The sequence below is a fragment of the Rattus norvegicus genome, chromosome 19 (genome assembly GCF_021556685.1).
Source record: "Rattus norvegicus strain SHRSP/BbbUtx chromosome 19, alternate assembly SHRSP_T2T, whole genome shotgun sequence".
Lineage (NCBI taxonomy): Eukaryota > Metazoa > Chordata > Mammalia > Rodentia > Muridae > Rattus > Rattus norvegicus.
In genome coordinates this window covers 33,273,416-33,285,547 of record NC_141552.1, presented here as the reverse complement: position 1 = coordinate 33,285,547, position 12,132 = coordinate 33,273,416, and the positions used below count along the sequence as shown (strand labels likewise).

At 50.5% G+C, this 12,132-nt stretch overlaps 1 protein-coding gene across 23 annotated transcripts in view; it reads left to right on the top strand.

Annotated features, from left to right (window-relative positions):
* Positions 1-12,132, top strand: part of Adcy7 (adenylate cyclase 7) — a 59,254-nt gene that overhangs the window by 26,637 nt on the left and 20,485 nt on the right. For 14 of the 23 annotated variants that reach the window (XM_087595295.1, XM_087595288.1, XM_087595304.1 and 11 more), the window contains 2 exons: positions 8,972-9,392; positions 11,532-11,735. In XM_087595295.1, the coding sequence (XP_087451421.1) occupies positions 9,222-9,392; positions 11,532-11,735 (375 nt within the window). In that variant the 5' untranslated portion in view covers positions 8,972-9,221. Of the gene's footprint in view, positions 1-2,699; positions 2,815-5,870; positions 6,053-6,524; positions 6,768-8,971; positions 9,393-11,531; positions 11,736-12,132 lie in introns of those variants that run through there. The other 9 variants (XM_087595299.1, XM_087595294.1, XM_087595298.1 and 6 more) reach the window with 7 other exon arrangements.

Below are 12,132 nucleotides of genomic sequence, written 5' to 3'. Positions count from 1 at the left end.
AGCTCCCAGTGATGTGAGCAGTACATGTTTGCCCATGGGTTATTTTGCTGATTATTCTTTTAGTACTTTAAAAAGAAACAACTAGTAAATTTTGTTTATCTAAACGCTTGAATCTGCCAATCTTTATGACTCCTGCGTTTGAATCAGGTTAGGAAGGCCTGAACCGGCCTGGTAGTGAAAGTGGACACTTAATCCCAGCACTCAGGAGATAGAGGCAGGTGGATCTCTGAGTTCGAGGACAGCCAGGGCTACACAGAGAAACCCTGTCTGGGGGAGGGGGGGACGGAAAGAAAGAAAGGAAGGAAGACAGACAGACAGACAGACAGACAGACAGTCTGGCCTTAGCTGTGTCAGTGTTGACATGGAATGCTTGCAGTCTCCTGTGCTCTGTAGAACTCATCCTGCTGGTTGAGCTTCTGGCCAGCCCTCTGCCCTCCTCAAGGACTCACACACTCATTTTTGCTGCCCTCTAGATTATTGGGGAAACAGCTTTTCTCCTTCCTTCCGTGCATCAGAGCAACTCAGTTCTGGGTGAGGCTTTGTGCAAAGCATGAAGCCATCAGGCAGCCACCCGGACTGCTGTGTGGGCTGGACCTGTCAACCAATGAGGTCCAGGAGGCCAGTTAGACCTCCTTTCTGTTCTTCCTTATCAAGGGAAAGGGGATCAAAACTCTGCTCTGCGTGGGTGCGAAAGTTTCCATTCTGAACTGTGGATGGCAACATTTATCATGAGTAATAGGAGGGTGGGGGCAGGCCAGGAAGAAGGCTCACGGGGTAGAGGTACTTGTCACCAAGACTGATGATTTAGGTTTAGTCCTGGGATCCATGTAGTGAAAAAAAAGATGTTCCCCCCAAGTTGCCCTCTGACCTAAAAAACTAACTAAATGAGTGTAAAAATAAGAAGAAGAGGTGGAGACAAAGTTGATGCTCCTTGGGAAGTCTGGCTGGCCATGAGTCAGTTAGCACACTGTCTGGTTCCCCTTGTGTGCAGAGTCCCAGCAGACATGGTATGGGGCCCTGCATCCTTAGGGCTTGTCCTGGGTAGTTGGCCCTGGCCACGTGCCTGGCATACGGGTGTTATTACTGTTTTTGGAATGTGTGCCAAGGGAATCAGTGAGGGAACAAATGAATGACCAGCAGGGTACTCATTCCAGGACAGATCCACCAGCCCTCAGCAGACTGATAGACATATCTGTTGTATGTGCATTTTGACAGAGAAGTTATGCTAACCCACTCCTGTGATCTCAGGGCTCAGCATTTCTGAGCCTGAGACAGAAGGATCTTGAGTTTGAAACAGTTTGAGCAACATAGTAACATCTTGTTACCAACGATTGGGGGCTGGAGGGATAGCTCAGTGGTTAAGGGCTCTTTGCTGCTCTTCCAGAGGACTGAAGTTTAATTCCTAGATCTGGTGGCTCATGGCCACCTGTAACTCCAGTGGCAAAGAGATCTGATGCTTTCTTCTGGTCTCCGTAGGCGGGTGTCCCAAACCCTCTGTGACCCACACATGGAAAAAAGCCACAAGGTCGTGGGAGAGGCTGAGGAGGCTGGCTCCTGTTTAGCAGTGGGAGAAGGGAGACTTGTAGTGCTTAGGACCACTTTTTTCCAAGCCCACCCCTGATTGGTCCTCAACCTTCATTCTTCACCAAGTGAGGCAGCTTCTACCCCAGGTCCAGCAGAGGCCAGGTAAAGCTGAGACCTCATAGTCTGACATACTGCCTTTTTTTTTGAAAGAGGGAAAATTGAAGCCCAACTTAGGCTGGGACCAGGTGAAGCCACCCTGGAGGAAACAGAAGGCTGAAGCTGGTTGCATTGGAGTCTAATGATTGCTCTACCTGGGGCTCGGCAGGCTTTCCTCAGAAGATAGAGGTCGGCAAAAGGCACCCTGGAGCCCGGTCCTACCATACTAACCCTTCTAGACTGGGCCTCGCTGCTCAGTTTTGGTCCTGAAGGACTTCCTCAGTCTAGGTTGGCTCTTAGCTCTGGACTCACCTATTCCTTTTCCTTGCGAGCTTGGCCTAGCGGGCTTGTAACTTTGTAGACCTCTTGTCCATCCAGAGAAAGTTAGGACCCTTCCAGAGTCTGAGCAACGCTGCCCCTCCACCAACAAGTACAGAGCTTCCCGAACCCCAACACTCCGGAGCTATGGAGGGCAGCAGGCCACGGGCTCCTCTGCTCCTCTACCCTTGGGTTCTTGCTTTTTGGCTGATGGCTGCTTTCTCTGCCTTGTCCCCTGTATCCCCCACCCTGAGTTGTCCCAGACTTACACTTGCCATTATTTCAAAAGACTCACTGGGACCATCTGTAGGACAGATAGAAAAATATATTCTGTCTGGGTCCAGTTGGGGTTTGACTAGCAGGTGCTGAGCTAGAGAGATGCCTGGAAGTCATGGCCCCCCCAGGGCTCTGGGACCACCACCAAGCTGGGAATGGAGGCCCTAGGAGAGAGGCCATAGAATGGGATCGCTTGGTCCTGGGATTTCCCCGGGTGCCTCTGATGCTTCTAGCATGGAACTCAGGCCCTTCTGGAAGAGACGGCTTGGTGGGAGACATTCTCAGCAATGAAGAGTCTGCTGGTGATGCTCCCCAGTGACTCCACTGAGGCTTGGGAACAGGGTCTGTTGTGGGTGTGGCAAGAATAGATTGCCAAGCAGGGTGGGGCTGAGGCCTGGTGGGGCCTCTCTTCCTCACAGGCCTACAGAGGGGCCCTCATGCCTCAAGGCCCCCACTTCCCTTTTCTGAAGGGCCCCAGGCCTTCTGCAGCTCCATTCTTGCTGAAGAAGCTGGACTGGGGTTCCTGCTGGCTCTGTGTAGGTAAGGAAGTGGGCACACGGATGGGTGTTTTAGAACATGCTGCTGCTGTCTTCCATTGGGGGTGGCTCTCCCAAGCAGACTGAAAGCTCAGTCTATGACGCCCCAGCCTCCTGCCTCCTGTCACCATCTTACTCAGGAACCTGGGTGCCACTAGTCAGGGTTGGTGAGGAGGTCCCGGCCCTGCCTGGAGTAGAGGAAAAGAACAAGTGTGTGCCTCGGAGGGCTTCCTGGATGAGGCGCCCCTCCTGGATCCTGTCGCTTGTAGGACAGAGGGAGTATCTGATGACCTCCAGTTAACCCTTACCCTTTTTTACCATTGTGGTGTCTTAGAGCTGCGGAATAGGGGCAGGAAACGGGATGGCATTCTGAAGTGCTATGTATGGCTTTCTGGTTGTTAGTTCTCTTAGGTTGTTAGGGTGGGGAATGGACTGTGCACGGCCTGTGTTCAAGTCCTAGATTTCTGTCTATTAGCTTTGTGACCGTGGCAACGATTGAGCCTCTCTGTTGTTGGTTTCCCACATCCAGGAAATAGGAGCAGCGCCTACAGGCGAGTGTGCAGAGTTAAGGACAGGGCCTCTCACTGAGCCTGGAGCGCTTTGCTTTTTGATGAGGCTGGCGGTCACCAAGCCCCAGAGTCACATGTCTGTGCCTGGCCCCAAGTGTTGGGTTTTCAGGAGTGTGTGAGAATGTGCTCAGCCTTTTACACGTAAATGCAGATCCTCCTGTCTGCACGTTCTCTTACCGCTGGGCCATTCCCTCAGTCCGGCTGCAGGGATTTCGAGGGAGCCATGGCCAAGAGTTCTCAGTAGCCAGTGAATGCAGTGTTTGGAAGGAGGAGGTGATTCTCCCGGGGAGCCTTGAACCATGTCCTGGTACGATGTGTCTGGGTCTAGCCTTGGAACTGGCTCAGGGTAAAGCCCTGCCCAGGGAAACGGCTGCTGCTTCTGGGTTCCTGATGCTCTCAGCAGACCAGAGGGAAACTTAGTTTCTAGCCGTAGGCCTGCGTTTCTCTGCCCAGCTATCCTAGAAGCTGAACGAGACCCTTGGGTGGGCCGAATCCTTGTGCCCGATGCATCCCCATTGTCTATTTTCATCGTGGGCCACGGTTGCCCAGGAAGTGGTCAAATTAAATTCACAAATAAAAATGCTTACCAGGCCTGATTTCCTATGTGTGTGGGGTTGGGGGCTGCTCTTTCTGCAGCTCCTCAACCTGGCTCTGTGCTTGGAGAGACCGGTCATGTCTGGGACCAGACGAGGGATATGTGTGTGCAGTGCTTAGGCCTGGCTTCACTTAGAGGAGCGTCTCTGGAGACCTGTCTCGGCCATTGGTGTCTGGGGTTTTTCAGCCCAGCAATCCCAGCCCACTGGTGTTTGGCACTGGACCAGAGGGTCAGGCAAGACGGCTGTTTGCGTGCTTGTGGCATTTGGTTTAGTCCGCTGGAGTGGCAGTGGAGGAGCCTGGGTCCGGGAGCTGTGGTTTGAATCCCAGCTCTCTGGCACGCACCTCCAGCTGTGTGCTGTTAGGGAAGCTGCAGTGCCTCTCTGAGTTCAGCTCTGCATTTGTTCGGAAACGGGGTGACTGTGTGGGCAGTTACTTCACAGCTTCTTCAGGCTGTCCTGGCTGGGCACTACCCAGGGATGGGCCTCATCCTGTTCTGCAGCTGAGCACACACGGCTGGTGCTTAATTAGCACTTCCTATGGATTTGAGACTGGCTTGCCCAGATACAGACGAGTTCATGCTAACAGACCTGAACTGCCAGCCTAGAGGAGACAGTATTCTCCTAGATAGCCATCTGCAATGTGCCTACTTGGTGAGGCCTTTGGAAGCCTGGGCTTGTGTTCAGAATGCCTGGCTAGATCCGTGCCTGTGGACAGCTACTTGGGCGTGGGAGCCTCCCCCTCTGCCTTAGACTTAGCCCTTTCCCATTCTGTGTCTGGACCTGTGCTATGAAGTCAGGGAGAGAAAGAGCTGGGCACTGAGCAGGCTCCCGGGGACCCTGGGCTTTAAGCCACTGAGGACTTTGTTCTCTCCTGGACACCTTTCTTTGAAGCTTCTATTGGCAGCTGGCCATTTGTGTCCTTTGTGACCTCCCCGAGTCTTCCTATGTCCAGCAGCCTGCCCACTCTGGTCCCTCCACCCTGTTATCCCAAATCTGAGGCACACCAGATTAGACACATGGTGCAAGATGGCTCTCCCATGTGGGGCTTCTATAGGACTAGAGCGGCTGTCTCCAGGTGGGATCTGTGTGTGGTCACTTGATTTAAGGTCATTTCTCCTCTTGGTGGTCACGGAATGGGGAGTTAGCCTGTGGATTAGTCAGGATTCTCTAGAACAGCGATTCTCAACCTGAGGGGCATGAGCTCTTGGGTTGAATGACCCTTTCATAGGGGTCACATATCATATATATCATATATAAATATCAGATATTTATATCATAATTCATAACAGTAGCAAAATTACAGTCATGAAGTGGCAACAGCATGGAGAAATAGATTAAAGGGTTGCAGTGTTTGGAAGGTTGAGAAATAGAACTGACTGGAAAAATATGTATATATGATTTATTAGAATGGCTTACAGGCTGTGGTCCAGCTGTCCAACAGTGGCTGGCCATCAGTGGAAAGTCCAAGAGTCCAGTAGTCGTTCAGTCCACACGGCTAGATGTCTCAGCTGGACTTCAGTATATTCTGGAATCCTGAAGAAGCAGGCGCTAATGCCAATGAAGGAATGGACTTGCCAGGGGGAGAGGGCAAGCAGACAGAGAGCACAGCTTCCTTTGTCCATACCCTTTATATCGGCTGTCATCAGAAGATGTGTCCCCTTAAAGGTGGACCTTCCCACCTCAAAAGATCCAGATTAGGGGCTGGAGCAGTTAAGAGCACTGGCTGCTCTTCCAAAGGACCTGCGTTCAGTTCCCAGCACACACATGGTGGCTCACAACTGTCTGTAACTCCAGTTCCAGAGGATCTGACACCCTCACCCAAATGTAGATGTAGGCAAAACACCAAGTGTCTTCCCACTTCAGATGATTTATAATTAAATACGCATCCCTTGCAGGTGTACCCAGATGCTTGGTGTTTAGATGAATCCAGATGTAGTCAGCTTGAACAGCCTGCACCACAAGCAGGTATCCTGGGCTGGCACGTCACAGGCTGGCTACGAAGCCCTTTGGGAATCCTCAGTCGTGTTGATGGGAGGATGATGTCATGCATATTCCTGCTAGCCGGAATCCACCTGAAGTAAAGGCGCCTTTCCCTCCCTGACTCTACTTTCTGTCCTGTGAGGTAGCTTTCGCAAGCTTCATAAACCTGGGTTGGTGGGCCAGGCACGCTGGCACATACCTGCAATCCCAGCCATACAGGAGGATGAGGCAGGAAGATGGCAGGTTTAAGGACTGCTTGGGTTACCGAGTGAGTTGAAGTCTCAGTGATATTGCTTAGCGTATGTGAATCTCCGGGTTGAACTCCTTGTACCAAGAAAAACTTCTGTGCCTGTGGGTCCCTTTAAGAAAACACATCTTGGGGGCTGGAGAGATGGCTCAGTGGTTATAGCACTGTCTGCTCTCCCAGAGGTCCTTAGTTCAATTCCCAGCAGCCACATGGTGGCTCACAACCATCTGTAATGGGATCGATGCTCTCTTCTGGTGTGTCTGAAGACAGCCACAGTGTACTCGTAAATAAATAAATCTCTCTCTTTTTTTTTTTTTTAAAGAATGCAACCTTAAGGAAAACATGTCTCAAGCCTGGCGGTGGTGGCACACTCCTTTAATCCTAGCGCTCGGGAGGCAGAGGCAGGGGGATCTGAGCTTGTATCCACCCTGGTCTACAGAGCGGGTTCCAGGACAGCCAGGACTACACAGAGCAACCCTGTCACAAACAGAAACAATCAAACAGCAAACCTACACGAAAACTCATCTGGGGCTGGAGAGTTGGCCTCTGGTTAAGAGCTGTAGTGGTGAGTTTAGTTAAACCACTTTGTGCTCCTGGCAGGTTGAGCTCCCAGACACTCTCCAGAGCCCTCTGGATTCACAGAGGCAACACACACACACACACACACACACACACACACACACACACACCACACACACACACACTCACACCACACACACTCACACCACACACACTCACACCACACACACTCACACCACACACACACACGCACACACACCACACACACTCACACACACACAACACACACAACACACACACACACTCACACACACACCACACACACTCACACCACACACACTCACACCACACACACTCACACACACACACCACACACACACAACACACACACTCACACACACACCACACACTCACACCACACACACACACACCACCACACACATACACACACACACACTCACACACATACACACACACACACACACCAGTTAATTTTAATGCTTTGACTAGCTCAAAGGCTGAGCAGTTCTAATCCTCCCCACAGCTAGCGTACATTTCCCTCCTGTAATCCTGGCTTAACACCCTCTGATACTTTATCTTTGTTGCCCTGGCTCTGGGCCGTTCCCTAGTCTTTGCTACCCAAGACACTTCTGGGCAGCCCTTCTGGGAGTGGCATTCCTTCTCACCTACATTTTCCACTCCCCTCCTTCCTTTCTCCCAGTTCCTAGCCCTCACAAATCTAAAGGTCCCGCCTCAGTCTACCTGCACAGACATTGGCTGTTGGCTCTTCATTGATTGATCAAAAACCAATTGGGGACAAGGACCTTCAGGGTTTGGACATGCAGATTTCCCACTTTGGGGGCTGGATTAATTCAGAGCATTAGAACCAACCCCCAACAAAGAATACTTGAAGCTCTCACAGAGCCAGATCTTAGCCCATGTTGAGTGGCTCAAAACTTCTCTTTTTCTGACCTCTGTGGGCAACTCTTACATGTGGCATACATGCATTGTCACACGTAATTGGAAGTAAAAATAGATCTAAAAAGGAAAACAGTCTTATGTAGATACCTAGTAACACAGTGTAATACCTAGAATACTAGTGTACACACACACACACACACACACACACACACACACACACACACACACACACTCTAGTATAGGGGGTTGCGCTGGTAGAAGCCAGCAATGTAGACGCTGTACCTGTGGCCCCTTACTGTCTCCAAACCATCTGGACCCTGAGATTCTCCTTAAATCCCCGGCTTGTAGTATCTTAGTTTGGGACCCTGTGGATCTGAAGACACAGACTGAGCCCTGGGCATCCAGAGAGTGTGCTGTCCACACAGGGACCCTGGGAACAGAGTAGAGGTTAGGCCAGATCTCACACCATGCTCATCTGATCTATCAGAGGGCTCTACTGCAGCTCAGGGAACAAAGGAAGACTGGGCTAGGAGCTCTGAGGAGATCATTAAAGAATGCTTAGAAGAAGAAATGCCTGTGGCCTAGCACCCCGTGCTGGGAAGTCAGTCACCAAACAGGAAGTGGCTTAGTCAAGCTTTGAGTGGCAGTGTGCTGTGTCGGTCTCCAAGGTGATAAAGGTACTGTGGTCCATGCCAGCCACTGTAGTAGCCACAGGTTAGGTGCACCTGTAGCCCTTAGAAAGTGACTATGTGACTGGGGGGTGGGGTGGGAATTACTTAGACAGGGTCTTGTAGTCCAGGCTGCTTTCAGACTCAGAATCACCTGCCTCAGCCTCATGCGTGCCACCATACTTGGCTTCCATAATTCCATTTTTTTTTTTAAAGATTTGTTTATTATGTTTACAGCATTCTGCCTGCATTGTACACCTGCAGGCCAGAAGAGGGCATCGGATCTCATTACAGATGGTTGTGAGCCACCATGCGGTTGCTGGGAATTGAACTCAGGACCTCTGGAAGAGCAGACAGTGCTCTTAACCTCTGAGCCATCTCTCCAGCCCCATAATTCCATTTTTTTTTTGGTTCTTTTTTTTTTTTTTTCTGAGCTGGGGACCGAACCCAGGGCCTTACGCTTCCGAGGCAAGCGCTCTACCACTGAGCTAAATCCCCAACCCATAATCCATTTTTAATGACTTTGAATTTGCATATGCCCAGGTACTGTGTTGAACTGTAGTTCTAGGAAGACCTCACCTGACCCCGCCTTCCCTCATGCCAGCCCTTCCCAAATTTGGCCCGAGACATTAAATGTTTTTGGCCTGCTTTGTCTCCACAGATCTGAGGACCTAGAAGTTTCTATCAGTTCATCCTAGACACCCTGAAGACAGCAGTGAGCAGGACCCAGTGGCCGGAGCAGGTGCTACATGCTCGTGGAGCCGCAGGCTCTGGGCACCTCTGTGCAGTCCTGCCTACTACCCTCAGAAAGGGACGAAGCCTGGGCTGCATACAAAAGATTCGGCTGACAGATGTATCTCAGACCGTGGGGCTCTTGAGCAGACCGCTGGGCCAGGCCACGGGGGAAGAGGATGCCAGCCAAGGGGCGCTACTTCCTAAATGAGGGTGACGAAGGCCCCAAGCAGGCAGCGCTCTATGAGAAGTACAGGCTCACCAGCCAGCACGGGCCACTGCTGCTCCTGCTCCTCCTGGTGGCTGTGGCCACCTGCATCGCCCTCGTCAGCATCGTCTTCAGCCATGAGGTAAGGCCCTGGGCAGGGATACCAAGCCTTCCTGCTCGGATGGGAAAGCTTCAGCCTGTGGATGCCTGCCTGGAGCTTGGTCTTCTTCCTTTGTGAACTGCTAGGTGGGCTGAAAACAGAGCCATTTGAATTTGATCTTGAGTCTGGTTGACCTTAGCTGTTATATTAATTGTCCTAAATAAATCACTCTCAATTTTTTTTTTTCTGCCATGAAATTCATTCTGTTAACAATCTGAGTCAAACCAGATGGTGGCGGCACATGCTTTTAATCCCAGCACTTGGGAGGCGGAGACCTATCTCTATGAGTTCAAGGCCAGCCTGGTGTACAGAGGGACTTTCAGGACAGCCAGGGCTATACAGAGAAACATTTTCTCAAAAACAAGAAGGAAAGAAAGAAAGAAAGAAAGAAAGAAAGAAAGAAAGAAAGAAAGAAAGAAAGAAAGGAAGGAAGAAAGAAAGGAAGAAAGGAAAAAAGAAAGAAAGAAAGAGAGAAAAAGGAAAAAAACGGCTGGAGAGATAGATGGCTCAGCGGTTAAGAGCACTTCCAGAGGTCCTGAGTTCAAATCCCAGCAACCACATGGTGGCTCACAACCATCGGTAATGGGATCTAATGCCCTCTTCTGGTGTGTCTGAAGACAGTTAAATAGTGTACTCATATACATAAAATAAATAAATAAATCTTAAAAAACAAAAAAACAAAAAAGAAAAACAAAACAAAACAAAAATCCCCAAACAAACAAAAAACAAATCTGAACCAGTTTGTATGTTACTTCCTTCCCTTATCTGACCACAGCAGACATCACCAATAAATCCTGGTATCCCTCTCTCAATCTATGATCTCAGAATTCATTTCTTCCTCATCTTCCTTTTCCTTCCCCCGTTCTCTTCTCCTTTTCTCTTCTTCCTCTTTCCCTTTCTTCTTCCTCATTATCCTCTTCTTCCTTCTCTCTCTCTTTTCAAAATATTTATTTTTATGTATAAGAGCACACTGCAGCTGTCTTCAGACACACCAGAAGAGGGCATCGGATCCCATTACAGATGGTTGTGAGCCACCATGTGGTTGCTGGGAATTGAACTCAGGACCTTGGGAAGAGCAGTCAGTGATCTTAACCACTGAGCCATCTCCCCAGCCCCCCCTTTTCTCATTTGTGTATGTATGTATAGACAGGGTGGCATTGTGTAGCCCAGACTGGCCTTGAGTTCACATCCTCCTAGGTGATGGCATAGAATCTGTTTTTAAATATAGATTTGTTTGTTTTTATGCACATGAGTGATCTGTTTTCACACATTCCGTATGAGGGCATCGGATCCCATTACAGATGGTTGTGAGCCACCATGTGCTTGCTGGGATTTGAACTCAGGACCTCTGGAAGAGCAGCCCGTGCTCTTAACCACTGAGCCGTCTCTTTAGCTAGAATCGTAACCACTGTCAGGACAGATATTGCGGGCATTGCTCCTGCTCCTGACCTGCGCCCTTGCTTTGCGGCAGCCATTTGTGAGTGCCACTCCCTCAGCACGTGGCCAGTGTGACTGAGAACCTGATTTTTGTTTATTTTCATTTTCTTGCTGATTGCAGTAAATGCAGTCAGATGTTCTAATATTCAAGGTTCGGTCAGGGAGCCTGCGCCCTTCCGGGAGTGGAGAGAGGAAACAGGTCCTCACAGCTACAACCTAGATACCACTTTCCTGTCATTCGCCAGAGGCTGGTGGTTCCTTCATCCTCATGATGCTTGGTCTCTGAAGGGGAACCCAAGATCTCAGGGTCCATTTGTCTTCTGGTCCCTTCTCCCTCCTCTACTCCAGTGCTGCCCCTGTGTGGGATACCTGTTCTTCATGTCCCTCCAAAGCCAGTTCTTAGACATAAATTCTTCTCCTTCAGGCACTTAAGCAAGGCTTTGCCTGAGAAGAACCTGGTTCTGGTTCCTGTGGTCACTTGGGTCACCTGTCCCCTCAGGGGACCAGTGGTCTCTTAGGGCAGTGACTGAGAAAGGCAAGCAGAAATGGGAGTGCACACGGTGTCGGGGCAGCCCAACACTGCTGTGTGCAAGGTGCTCACCATGATTTTGGGTAGACTTCCTGGAGGAATGGGTGCTCCATTGGAGAAAGTCCGGATACTCTGTGTGTGTTTGTTCTACCCAGGATCTCCGCAGACACCAGGCTGTCCTGGGCACTGCGTTCTTCATGCTGACGCTGTTTGTGGCTCTCTATGTGCTGGTGTATGTTGAGTGCCTAGCACAGCGATGGCTGCGCGTCTTGGCTCTACTCACCTGGGCTTGCCTCATGATACTAGGCTCCGTGCTGATGTGGGACTCCTTGGAGAATGAAGCCTATGCGTGGGAGCAGGTAATGGCGGGAGCTGATGTCACTGGGCTTGGGTATCAGCAGCCGGAACATGCAATTGGCACCTTCCGCCCACTCGGGGCAGTGGGTTCATGGGAGTGGTCCAAAGCGGCCTGTAGCCGTGACCCTCCCTACAGACTCTGGCGCTGGATTTCAGATGGTACTAAGTTATCTCTCTTCTCAGAAGAGCGCCCCCTTAAGTTATTTGGCATTTTGGATAGACCTTGTTTGGTTAGAGATGACAGAATTCCAACTCAAGTTGGCGAAAGGCATCAATGGGTTGGTGTGCCAGGAAGAGCCAAGTAGGGCTGGCCCTTGGGTTAGCAGCCTGGACACTTTGGTTTCTTCTCCACTGTCCCCAAGTGGAGGCTGGGATGGCTGCTCACTTACTAGGCTGGCC